General features: G+C 43.3%; 1 protein-coding gene across 4 annotated transcripts in view; it reads right to left on the reverse strand.

Annotated features, from left to right (window-relative positions):
* Window positions 1–13,609, reverse strand: part of SIPA1L2 (signal induced proliferation associated 1 like 2) — a 213,774-nt gene that overhangs the window by 44,633 nt on the left and 155,532 nt on the right. For all 4 annotated transcript variants that reach the window (XM_035008465.1, XM_035008467.1, XM_035008464.1 and 1 more), the window contains one exon: window positions 10,805–11,079. In XM_035008465.1, coding sequence (XP_034864356.1) covers window positions 10,805–11,079 — 275 coding nt within the window. The remainder of the gene's footprint in view (window positions 1–10,804; window positions 11,080–13,609) is intronic.

A 13,609-nucleotide genomic window follows, 5' to 3' on the forward strand; every position in this document is an offset into this window, starting at 1 on the left:
AGGATCTTCCTCTGGTGAAAAGACAAGGAGATGTAATTAGATGTAAGCCACCCAATCACCCTGCAGTGAGGCTCACCAACCAACCATACCCCTAGAGAATAAGAAAGAACTTTTGAAATTTAAAAACATGATAGCTAAAATTCAAAATAAAAAAAAATCTACTAAGACTAAGGTAAACTGAGGAACTCTCCCAAAACATTACAGGAGAGCAAGCATACAAAAATTAGTTCGATCCAAGTAGTCTAATGTATACCTAACAGAGGTACCAGAAAGAGAAGAGGGGGGAAAAGATGGGGAGGAAATTATTAAGAAACCATGCAGGAAAATCTCCATAATTAAAAATAGGTAAAACCAGATTAAAAGGTCCAAAGAGTGCCCAGTGCAATGAGTGAAGAAAGGTCTGTCTACATACATACATACGTAGGATCGAATGAAACTTTTGGAGGCGATGGAGTTGATTATGGTGAGGGTTCCATGGCTGTATACTTATCTCCAGACTCACTGAGCTGTGTGCATTAGATGTATACAGTTTTGTTATGTCAGTCATACCTCAATAAAGTCTTTTTCAGACATCATGTGGAACTCGAACTCTTGGGTTACAGAGGAGATCCTGAGTTTCTGTGGGGACAGGATGTAGGAAAGGGGGGCCGGCCTCACACAAAGGGTCAGGGCATGGAACAGCTTCATGCTTCTCAGCAGCATTACTGGATGAAAGTTACTTCTCACCCATCAAATCAATAGTCCTTGGAGCTTGGGATGAAGAAACAGGTAGGAATATAACAATGGCCTGCTTTTTGGCTTGGGAAACCAAATGGATGGTTGGTGCTACCCTCTGAGAAGAGAAGAGAAGGAGACTGAATAAACCATCCGAAAGAGATACTCATGCCTGTTTTAGTAAACCTGACTTCATCTTTTATTTTAACTTTTCTTCCCTCAAAGCAAAATTCATCTTTTACCTAGGCAAGTTGAAATTGCCCTGGATTTCCTGAATGCGTTAAATGATTGGTCAACTCTGATAAGCCCAGATTTACACTGGATTGCATGACTATTATTATTATCATTATTATTTTATAAAATTCCAAGGCTCTACAACATTGACTCATGGACTTGTACTGTTTCCAAGTGTTTTTCTCTTTAACTAGATGACACATCCCTGGGACTACTGATTCATCCATTCGACCAACAACCTAATTAGAAATCATAAATGTGGGATATGACAGTTATATCAAAATATCAAGAAAACCTACTCTTGTCTTCCACCCTATTCAGTGCTCTAAGCAAGTCACTGGATAGTCAGGCGAACCCTGGTCTTTGGTCTCAAAGGCTGCAGGTGCCCGAAGAGTACAGGTCAGGGAATCCTTAAAGGCAGAGACTTATCCAAGTGAAGAGTCTTGGAGTTATATTTGAATGAAAGGAACATGAACCTTGAATCTTGTGGACCAAAGGGCAACGTGTATCTCCAGTGCGTGTTTGGGTTCCTAGTTTACTAGGCCAGGCTTAAAAGGAAGAGAAAGTAAAGAGAAGATAGATGGCTGAGGCGTGTGGAATATTTAATTCATGCTCATCAATTGTAGCCTTTAATAAGACGTTGTAATTTAGCTTGAATCTTTGAGGAAAAACATTATATAAATGCATAATCATGACTAATATTTTAGAGAGCGCTGACAAAAACGTGTGCAAACGCATGAGGTTGAGGGGAGATTCAGGGTGGAATTATTTCATTTCCAAACTTTTGCACAAAGTCATATGTAAATGATCTTCTTAATACTAAAAACTGGCATTCTTTTGCCCTAATAAAGAACAGCTATTTTTGCAAGAATGGCTTTATTTGAAAATCAAAATTAATTTTGTGAGTATGTGACACTTTTATAGCAACTACTCTTATAAGCTAGGTTTCTGCTTTGTTTACTTCTAGGACTAAACCATCAAATAAATACCACTAATTTTAACATACCATCAAACCTAGTCAAACATAGTTCTGTTCTAAGAAATGTCTGGAAGGACACAGAAAATTCAATGAAATTTTAGGGAAATAGGAAGAGGTCTAAAATAAGAGTTTCCAATTAGCCTACAGCAGAGGTCCTCCTGCTGCAGTGAGTACAAGAAACTCCTCCCCCTCTGCACCTGCACCTGTTCCTGTCCCCGCACACACCCCTCTTGCCTCTGTGGCTAGTTCTAGCGCAGGATGCCAGGCGAGATCTCCCTGCCCCTCTGAAGCATCAAGCCCTGAAAGGGCACACAGCAAGGATTTCTGACCACTAGGTAAAGACCAACCGAAACCCAAATGGATGAAATGCAAGAAGACCTAGCACAAAAAGACATTTCCCCCCAAAGTGAACTGCTAATTTTGTGTGTAACTGAAACAGGTTTTGCTGCTGTTGTTGTTTTTAAGAAAAGACAAGCTTTTAGCTTTCTTGCATTAGTTACAAATTCAGACCTCACCGAGAAATGCCCTCGGCTTCCTTTCGACATACACCAAATCAAGTCCACGGACATGAACTGCATTTCTAGCTTCTGGCACACTTTTCACAGGTTGCTTGACAAACGAAGACACTGGATGATGTTAGAGAGGGCTGTGGGGATCACTTACATGTGAGCATACTGATTTCCTCTTTGCTCAATAACCAATGTGCATGTCACCTATTTATGCTTCTAATTAACATGCCAGGTAGAGATCAATACACACTCCGTTTCAGGGTTAAAAATACATATAACTGTTAACATTGCTTGTCTAGCCAGGAACTTCTCTGGGTCTAACACTGCTCTGTAATATTAGAAGGAAGGCAAGAACATTCTCTGGACCAAAGTGGTCATAAAACGTGTGCTCACTGAACACGGGGTATTACAAAACTGTGAGACTGACAAGCAATCCAATAGCTGGAGCCCTCAGAGCATCTTAGATTTTACTGCTTTACTCTGCAGAATGCTACTCCTTGTCCTTCTGAACTTAGCACCATGGGCTTTCTGGGATGGCTTATTCCCAGACCAGGGACACCCGTCTACGTCCTTGTATCCACACTGATCAGCGCTCTCCCTGCCTCCTGCAGCCTGAAGTGGTTTCCCACCGGCAGGGTCCTAGGGCAGGCAGCTGCTACTGCTTCCCGGCCTCTGGACACGGCGGGCAGGGACGTGGTGCTCACTCGGGGGTCACAGTTACAGGCACCCATCTGCACTGCCAAGCACCGCACTTACGCATCTCTAACTTTAGAGACACCCTGCAAGGTCCCCAATGGGCTTCCGCCCCCACAGACTGATGTTTTCAAATGACACCTCCAGTTTCCTGGAAGAATCCTCCATTAGCCGTCAGTCATTCAAGCATTTGAAGGCAGAATCACCGCTAGCCAGGCTGTGGTCCCTGTTCTGAAGGCTCATTGCCACCTTTGAGCCTGACTATCAAGGCCATCATGGGTGGCTCACCCAGAGGGGCCACAGCACACTCTCCTCTACCCATCCTCAGCAGGATCCCTCCCCAGGAATCACACTGTTCTCCATTAAAGACACAGTTTGGGCTCTTGGCTCAAAACCCAGAGCTGTCAACGTGTAAGAAACAGCACTGTCTCTTTGGACCCACATTAAATCATAGGAACTATGCAAGCTTTTGGAAGCGCCAGCTTCACAAGAAAGAGGTCAGTTACAAATAGATACTACTATTTTTTTCCTTTTATAAAACAGAAAAAGCTAATATTAAACAGCAAAAGGTACATCAGTGTTCATGAAAGTTCTTCCCAGATAATATGTAGATGTGTAGAACTATAGAATGGCAAAGTTTATATAATAATCAGAACTGCATAAAATTTTAGAGCTGTAAAATTCCCTTCACTTATAGAACAATACATCATTATCCTATTACTTCCTTCTTTTTTTTTTTAAAGATTTTATTTATTTGAGAGAGAGAATGAGAGAGAGCACAAGCAGGAGGAGTGGCAGAGGGAGAGGGAGAAGCAGACTCCCCACTGAGCAGGGAACCCGATGTGGGGCTCCATCCCAGGACCCCGGGATCATGACCTGAGCTAAAGGCAGACGCTTAATCGACTGAGCCACCCAGGCGCCCCTGTTACTTTCCTTCTTATATGAAAGTAGGACACATGAGATTATGCCACTTCAAAACTAAGAAGGGGGAAGAGTTCTATGGGATGATAACTAAGGAGAATGCTTTTGGAAAGAGGCAACATGAAACCAAAAACCTAGAAAATTGAGAAGATTGAAAGAAACAAGTTATATTCTACGAAAAAATGAAAAAGGAAGAAGCAAAAGAAAAAGGCAGTTGGACACGTTAGCTGGATCTCCACCACCGGGTAAACCATGGACCGCGCAGCCAGGGCTCAATCACATAATTGTAACTTGCATTTACTGTACTCTGAAACTGCCGATGGGTTTTACTTTTTTTGGCTGCATCACAGAGAACCTTTAACTGAACCCAATAATTGAACATAAAGCCTTACAACATACTGTCATGCTATCCTTGACTTCCAATCCACCACTCACCTTGTATGGCACGAGCCGGTTTCCATACACACCACAGCATTTCAATGTCACAAAAATGTTTGAGGGGGTACAAAGGAAATCTCCCTCCTTGAGAAGAAGGCTCAAACAGGTTGGAAAGTCGATACAACCAATCAGGGACAGGTTCATGGCTGGAACCCAGACTCCTAGCTCAGCACTCTTTCCAAAACACTTTGCCATCTCCTTAAGAGAACTATCAAAGAATCAGTAATGTGGCCCACATCATGTCAGAGTTTCCACGAGGAGCTAAGAGAATCTTTGGGAACAAAGGCGGATAGATCCCCTCAAATGAACTACCTGCTTCTTTTATATTATGCACTTTGTAAGGAACCTTTTTATAGCCCTAGGGATTGAAGTAATCACTGATATTTTAATCATTTTAATGTCTGTTATGCTAATAGCCTGCTAATAGCTAAAAGACTCTTTCCAAATCATCCAACAAGGTGACAGGGGTAATTGACGCTCATTCACTTAAATCACAAACTCTTTCTTTCTGTTGCACAAAAAAATTAAAAGCTTCCAACAGGGAGATAACCACATAGCATAACTTAACTGTAAAGGTTAGGTCAGTGTCATATATGAAATAGGTACTACATGAAATATTAATCCACTTCTCTACGTATTTCCTTAATTTTTATAGAAATAGACATCTAGACGATACATAGAAAAAGATGCATCTAGACCATAAACCCACTTGACCAAGCCCTTTGAGCAAAGGTCTTGACTTGAAAAGTTGTGTGTCACACTAAATGGGAAGCGAGGCTATCTGACCCTGAATAATTCATCAGCTTGCACCCCCCTCCTTCCTCAACAGCCACAGGGACAACTGAGTCTTCCCCTACTGTACACCCAGCACACCATTCAACTTAAAACATGGGCTCAGAAAGTTCTTCAGGAAGCCAACCTCCTTCCTTTTTTTTTCATAGAAAGCTTGAGACCAGAAATAACCTTTCACTGCATTACATCCTTCAAAGTTAAATGCAGAAGATTCCCAATAGCTATTTGGTGCCTGATTATTTTTTTTTAAAGATTTTATTTATTTTTTAGAGAGCGAGCGAGAGACAAACAGCATGAGAGGGGAGAGGGTCAGAGGGAGAAGCAGGCTCCCTGCTGAGCTGGGAGCCCGATGTGGGACTCGATCCCAGGACCCTGGGATCATGACCTGAGCCGAAGGCAGACGCTTAACCATCTGAGCCACCCAGGCGCCCTGGTGCCCGATTTTTGATGAATGGATTTCCATTAAAGAGAATGCCCATTATCCTAGCATGGTATACTTGTCACGCAAGCACCTGTTATTTGCTTAACAAAACGCTCCAGCTCACCGTCACCCTCTGAGCTCCTGTTACAATGTCAGTGGTGTTAGCATTTCAAACTGCTAAAAAGGCAGGAGCACCAAAGTGTAGATTATTGACTGCAGAGAGTGGAGTATTTTCTGCACTGAGATACTTAGTATCAAGTAAGAAATTGTTGCCATGGTTTGAGAAAACCATTTTTGAATGGAAAACCTGTATTTTAGAATGCCACATAAACAAAAAGAGTCCACGGAAGTAAAGATGATGTCCGTCCTCCCCATTTACATAGCCTCAGTGCCCTGCACAGTTTGGACACAAACCAGTTAAAGGTTAACAATGACTGAATGAGTAAACACAAGGCCACCACCTTTTTGTTCCTTCTGTAATGCAACATTCTTACTTCAAGGAGGGAGAGAAACATCTGAACTTTACATTGGAGGGACAGGGCAGAGGAGGCAGAACCTTTCACAGTTCACATTGAAAGTTATTCCTGGAGGATGCCCCTAAGATAATACCAAAGGTGGGGCGCCTGGGTGGCTCAGTCAGTTAACAGTCTGCCTTCAGCTCAGGTGGTGATCCCAGGGTCCTGGGGTTGGGCTCCTTGCTCAGCAGGGAGCCTGTTTCTCCCTCTCCCTCTGCCCATTACCCCTGTGCTCGTTATCTTTCTCTCTCAAAAAATAAATAAAATCTTAAAAAAAAAGTCAATACCAAATGTAACTGATTTTTTTTTATCCACACAAATAAGTTGGAACTCTACTTTAAAAACCTCACTTAGGTCAAGATTTCAACTCACCATCTACTTTAGATACATACATACATATATATATATATATATATATATATATATATATATATATATCTCCAACCTGCTAACTTGACAAAACTGAGTTTCCCTTCCTAGTTCAATTTCTAGAACTAGGTGCATGTACTTCAGGAAGTGGAATGGTCTAGGAACCAGCAGCAAAGCAGAACAACGTCAAGCTTTGATTTACAGAATAGCTTAAATTAAAATAAATTTATAAAGTGAGCATGACGCTTCAATAGAATGATGAGAGAACAACTATTTAGGCTCAAGAGGACATGAGACAATTTCCACTGCTTTGCATTATATAGAAGAATATGTCTGGGATGGTATGTCAACAAAGTATGAAAATTCACATGAAACAGAGGCGCCACAGCAAGAAATTTCATTTTCATGTTTATTGGACATATTTACTGTATCACTCACATTGTATAACAACTCATGCATAATTCGGATGAGTTGTTATTGCCTTTATAGCGGCCTTTTAAATTGATGCGCTTGCCTTCAAATGACATTGATAGAGTGTCAGTCACCTTTGAAGGCTAGGAGCGGGGGCAGTGGGATCCCTTGCAAAACCGAGGAAGAGCTTAATGAAGCATCTTCAGCCAAGTCTTCTTCATCTTTGCCACAGAGATGTCTGCTTGGGAAATACCCTCCTCCCTTTCAAAGCTCATTTCCATTTGAAGAGTGCTATTCCCCAACTGCCTCTTGCCACTCATTCCCTCGTCTGTGTGAATTCCGCTCCTGGTCCAACCCCAGCACGACATCAGTTAATAAGCATTCCCGAAGGGATCCTCCCTGCTCAGTGTGTTCTGGAACTCCACAAGGAAAAGGGAAAATGGCTCTGCCTTCCTTTCAAGCTGAGGGACAGCTGAATTACCATCACCCTGACACTGGAGAACGGGACTTCAAACCGTGGGGTGGCTTTTGAGAAATACTTTCCCAACTAAAGACATCATTTAATCCAGCAGCTTCTGCGTCATAAGCAAACACCTTCGGATGTGTGAACAACCGGAAGTAGTCTATTAGGGGACAGGCCTGTCCTACTGCTGATGGGGACAGACAGGATGGAGGTGAGTTATGCCCCACTGAGACCCTGCAGGAAAAAATCCAGCTGATACAAGGCAAAAATGAATCCAAGCATTTTTCACTGCATTGTTTGCGATGCTCACAAAGATTGAAGTATCTTGCAATGCATTGTCTATTTTTGTAGTCCTATGGCTCTCGCATTAAAGATACACACACACACACACACACACACGTCCATTTAAATGAATGTCCTTTTTTTTGCCCCCTCCCTGACAAGTGCTCGCAACACTGTGTGAACAAGGTGGCAGTAATTATCCGTGCCATAAATCACACGTGTGCTTGTAGCTTGAGGCAGATCCTTGTGCCAAGGAAAGTGGCACTGAGCGCTGTTTCATTTAAAAGTTTTGTATTTTAATTTTTTAAATGAGTCAAGTGCTACCCATTTCCCCTGTTAAGCCCCGCCCCACCCTCCCCAAATTGTTCCTTACAAAAATCGAACAACACAGAGGCTCAACTTGCTGGAGCACAAACGAAATTTAAAATGACATGTCATCCTTGCATCTCGGTCTAAAGCAAAGGGCTGTTATTGCGAGGATAACTTCTTGTTATGTGAAGCTGCCTGACAACAGAAAGTACTTTTATCAGGAGCCTAGACAGTCACAGCCCAAACTCACAGAAGTATGGATTTAAAAATCTACAGATCCAAATTCCCACCAAATTGGAAGATTGAATGGAAAGGCGTTAAACCTTCGTGACTTGAAGAAATGGGGGCGGGGGAGGGGGCAGGCGGAGTGTCACTACCAGGCAAATAGCGAATTCTGATCCGGGCTAAGGTAAAAATACAGAAGACAGTTATTCCAGATTAATCAGGAGAGAAATCTGTATCTTCAGGGAATGACATTAATGAGACTCTGAGGAAACAAAGGTAAAATCTCTAAATATCTTGAACAGCTTCAATAAGAACATTTGCATTTAAAACAAAGGAAGACTTCATTATGTGCAGACCAAGGCAGATAACAGATAATGCGTCCTTGGATAGAAAAGTAACAGCCGGAACTTTTAAATGGTAGTGTTTGTCTGTTTGTCTGTTTGAGCTGAAAAACAATTCAGTATTTCTCAGGAAATTGTATTCTTCTAAATCATATGTTCTAAATACCAACCATAATAACTTTAACATCTTTATTAAGCAGATCTCTTGAAAAGCCTAAAAAAAGAAATTTCTACTGAGCAACAGTAGACCAGAATTATAAACAGGCAAGAAATGTTATTTTTTTAATTCAAAAGAACACGGTAACCTTTTTGTCTAATTCCACAGCAGTAATCAACCTCTAAGACAGATAACTCACCAGATTTATAAATCTATATTTCCACCAAAGGAAGAAAGAATTCTCACTATATGGGAAAATTTCTGGGAACTGGCTTAAAATTTATTTTAAAACACTTCACTTACACAACACTGTGACTTCAAAGGTCTAAAGGACTTGCCTTTGGTTATTTCCAAGTCTCATTTTTAAGAAAATAGTTTCTGTCTTTGATTTCTTTGCACTCGTACCATTGTGTGTGATTGGTGGGATTCTTGGAAAGCAAACAGACTGGACGGGACAGAACTTGGAAAGGCAATGAGAAGCATCCTGGATATTTCCCGTGACACGCGGCAGCTACTCTCAAGACTTTCAACTCGTTCAACCTTTATTTTGTAAACCTACTGAGCAGATATAGGAAACAAGGCCACAGAAAGTCAGGCGGGTGGCAAGTGGTAAGAGATTGAACAGAAACGGACTTTTGCAATATTCTGCACATTAGCCAGGGAGGAAGGTGGTATGCCTCTGGTCTCTTTTCTAAAAAAAAGGTCCTGGTTTAGAGCTGATCTAGCTAATCAACAGTAGCAGCTAGCCACATGTGGCTAAGGAAATCTTAATTAATTGAAATGAAAAATTCACTTTCTCGGCAGCACTAGCCACAGCTCAAGTGTATGACAGCTGCGTGTGGCCAGGGGCTACTGTTTCGGATGGCGTGGATGTGGACCGTGGTCATCGTGGGAGCTGTGGCTGGACAGCGCCGGTTCAGAGGATGAAGTAAGGAGACAAAGTGCAAGGAATGACTTCAGTGACCACCGAAGTACGTCCAGAAAGTGGGCAATCATCTTGCTACTTAGAATGATAAGAACTTCTTTTAGAGCATGGAAAAACTCACATGAATATCCTAAAGTTTTTAATTTAACTAAAATGTGTGGGGTACTGATTATGCCCGAAGGTGCCACGTGCTTTACGTGCATCAGTCTTATTTAATCTTTGTAAGAGTAGTATGAGGTAGGCAATATTATAATCCCCATCTTACCGACAGCAAATGAGGTTTAGAGAGAGCACGCGCACGACCCAAGGTCACACAGCTAAGGCGTGGCTTCCAAGCCAGAGGTTGGAAGGTGGCCTGCAGGAAGTCCTTGTGAGCTGGAGTGAGAAGGCACTCTGCAGCCCAACGGTGGTCCACAGCCCACATGGATGGCTTGTTCTTAACTGGCCTTCTTTCCCCCTGGGCCTGATATATTCTTGATGTCAGGTGTGATTATTTTCTATTAACAATGAAACACCATCACCCACTAATTCCATTCTCTTCCTACTCTCCATCCATCCACCTCTGAGCTTCTTTGCATAGGGTTCTTGGGACAGCTTACGACAATGTCCCGAACCAATTCAACCTGAATGTAGTCACATCACAGAGTCTATTTGATGTTCCACTCCTCCTTCAAACATACAGTACTGATCTCTTACATATCCTGTTAAGAATCAATGACTTCATGCTATAGAAAGGAATTCTAGTGATGCAGAGTATTTCATTTGCTAAGGGCTGAGCGATGATAAAGAATATTTCCTCTTAAACATGGGTTCTCAGTGGTCCAGGTGAATCAAGCAGGTGCTCTGCTCCTTAGTTTGTAATATCTCAGCCTTTACATGGGCAGTGTCCCTGGAAATTGCTTAGAAAATTAAAATTGATCCTTTATTACACACCAATAACTTTTTTAAAGCTCTTTTTCAATTGCTCTAATGCTCGATGTCCAAACGACTTTGGCTGAAGACACACCCGACTACATGTTCTGTGGATCCTGCAGGAGCAGCTGGGACAGCACCCGCTACAGAGGCCAAGGAGGCACCAGCCCTGCTTAGGGCCTCGTATGCCTTACCTCCGGGGCGAGCCATCGTCGTGGGGCTGGATGATGACCACCTTCACGGTCACGGAAGTCCGGAGCAGGTCGATCATCTGCTCGTGGGTCAGAGTGGCCACGGCCACTTTGCAGATCTCCACGAGGCGGCTCCCTTGGCGAAGGCCAGCCTTCCAGGCAAAGCCGAAAGGTTCCACGTCTGCAACGATTCCTTCAAAATTCACGTGGAAGCCAAGCTGGCCCAGCCCATTCCTCCTCAGGGTCATTTCCACGGTCTCGCAGCCTCGCGTCACTATCTGAGGGGAAAAGAGACCGTGAGATGCCACTATGGAGCCCTCCCCCCACTCCGCAAGGTAGAGGCACGCACACGGACCTCCCAGCCCTGCCTGCCAACCTACCAGGTGACACGCTAAGCACATTACAATGCTGAGTTCACCATAATCAGCTGTTCCAGATGGACTGTAGTGATGGGAAAATGTAGTCTCTTTCGAAACCACGACAAGTTTCATCCATTAAACATTAAAAGCTACTCAATTTCATCCAACTTAAAAAATGGCCCAAACCCCTTCCCAGCTAACACTCAGAGGGTCACCCCCAGGAGGGCAGCCGCAGAAGTCAGGATGTTAGGAGATGTGCAAGTGTTCTCTGCACTGGACGTACCACTCTGTCCTCCGGGAAGCCCCCTTGGGGCTTGCCTGGGTGATGAGTACCATTGGGACCTGCTTCTCTGGGTGATGAGGACAATTTGGCTCAAACGCAGGCAGGCCTGCCAGGCTCCCAGGCTCCCTGGCATCTGCTGACAAGGTTAGTGTGCAGGATGGCGCTCTTGCAGGCAGCAGAGACCCCCCCCCCAGTGCCTGGGGGCCACCTCTCCTTCATGGGGTCCATCCTTTCGGGGCCTAGGACAACCCCAAGCAGTGGCGCTTCAGTGCTTTGACCTTCCCAAGAGCGTGAGTCCATAGCAGTGCCACAAAAAGGAATGTGGACGCAAGGTGGTCAGCATCCCACACAGCGCACTGAGGCACCGATCATTAGTTAATGCCATCCTCAAAAGCGCTCACTGAGAGTAACTTACACGCACTGAGAGAAAAACCACAGGCCATTAAATGTCACCTGATGACTACAGCATCACTTATTTGCAGGAAATTTAAAGTCGGAACGTATCATACCCGTATCCCCCAAAGCACAGAGCTAATGGATAAAGTTGCAGTTTAATAAATGCTCCATTTCCACAAAACATGCTCCGAATACCCAGATTCCTATTTAATAAGACCTATGAGTGTAAGTGCAGCTGTGGGACTGGGCTGGCTCCGTGTACATCCACTGTGTCTGTTTCCATGGTTACCCGCATGGGTATACACATTGCCCATCAACTTCCCACAGATACATGATAGCTGGGGGTTCAGGAAAACGGGACAAGGCATTGCTGGTCTTCGCGGTGAGATTTTGAAAGATCGAAACTTGCGAAGTTATGAACTGAACTAACTGGAAATTGTTGGAAAAGTACTTTTGTAATATTGTACACCCTGAATAAAATTTTCCTTCACTTCTTTTTCAATTTTGTTTTGACTACACTTTCCTACCAAAAGTCTACATATGTGTGACATATGCCCTGCCTTCATTCAAATATAAATGCAATTTTCAGGTGAGATTTAGCATCCACATATCACACTGAAGAGTGATCAAGCCTTTCCTGAGACCTATGTGTCTCTTCTCCTTATTTCTTCCAACTACCTGCTACCTGCCCTACTTTTGCATTTTGCTATTTATTTATCCCTTCTGTTCCTTGCTTCTTAACATTTGCAAAGGGTAAAGGATCAGTTATTTGGAGTTCCTTACATACTGACATGAACTCGATTACCATAGGAATATCCACGGCCCTACCTAGGACTGATCACATAATTGGTGGGGCCCAGTGCAAAATCAAAATGCAGGGCTCCTGGGTCAAAGACTATTTAGAATTTCAAGAGAGTAACAGCAGAGCACTCAGCCAAGCATGGACTCTTCTGAGAGTGGGCCCCGGAGAATGGGTCACGGGTTGCACACGAACGAAGCGGGCCCTGCCTGTCCCCTTAGGTGCCAGCTCTCATCCCTTCCTGGGTCTGTACCTGCATAACTGACACCTTTAATTTCAGTTTCCACCATGATAAAATGCACACCAAATCTACCACCTGCCAAACAGCACTCATTCCCCGTATCTGCACTATGAATGCGAGATCCTCTTGCCACTGCCCTATACCAACCTTATGTTCTAATCCCTCAACTGTCTGTGGGTTGGTTTGTTTCCAAAATCTCCTGCTGCAAGTCATCCTAGACACACAATACATTTCCTCAAACATGTTCCAGACATCAGGCACCTCCGTCAACATTAGCCACACCATTGCTTTTCTAGGAAAATGGTAGAATGGGGTCCACAAAACAGCAGATGGGTAAGGACCTATGAAATGTACATTTTGGTGGTTGGTGAAGCGGCATTTGTTTGTGTTGTATTTTCAGGAATACAGATTATGATGACCCAGCGGATCTCCTAAAAAGAAGTATTTACGGTATTACCAAAAGCACATGTATCTCGAGACTCACAAGGATAACTCAGTTCTCCAGACACATAAGCTAATCATATACTTAATCATCCCCAAATCACATCTATATTTGTGCACATACACCCGATAATACTATTAAACACACTGAGGTCTGTTCCTGTAAATAGTGTCTACAAATAATTAAGTTATTTCTCCAAGGCTAGCAGACACTGACTTGATTGTATTGTCTCTAATACATGGTCTCGAATAACAAAGGGGAGATTTATATTTGGTGGGAGGAAAGGGG

Source organism: Mirounga leonina, unplaced genomic scaffold (assembly GCF_011800145.1).
Source record: "Mirounga leonina isolate KUSES-001 unplaced genomic scaffold, KU_Mleo_1.0 Mir_152, whole genome shotgun sequence".
Taxonomy (NCBI): Eukaryota; Metazoa; Chordata; class Mammalia; order Carnivora; family Phocidae; genus Mirounga; species Mirounga leonina.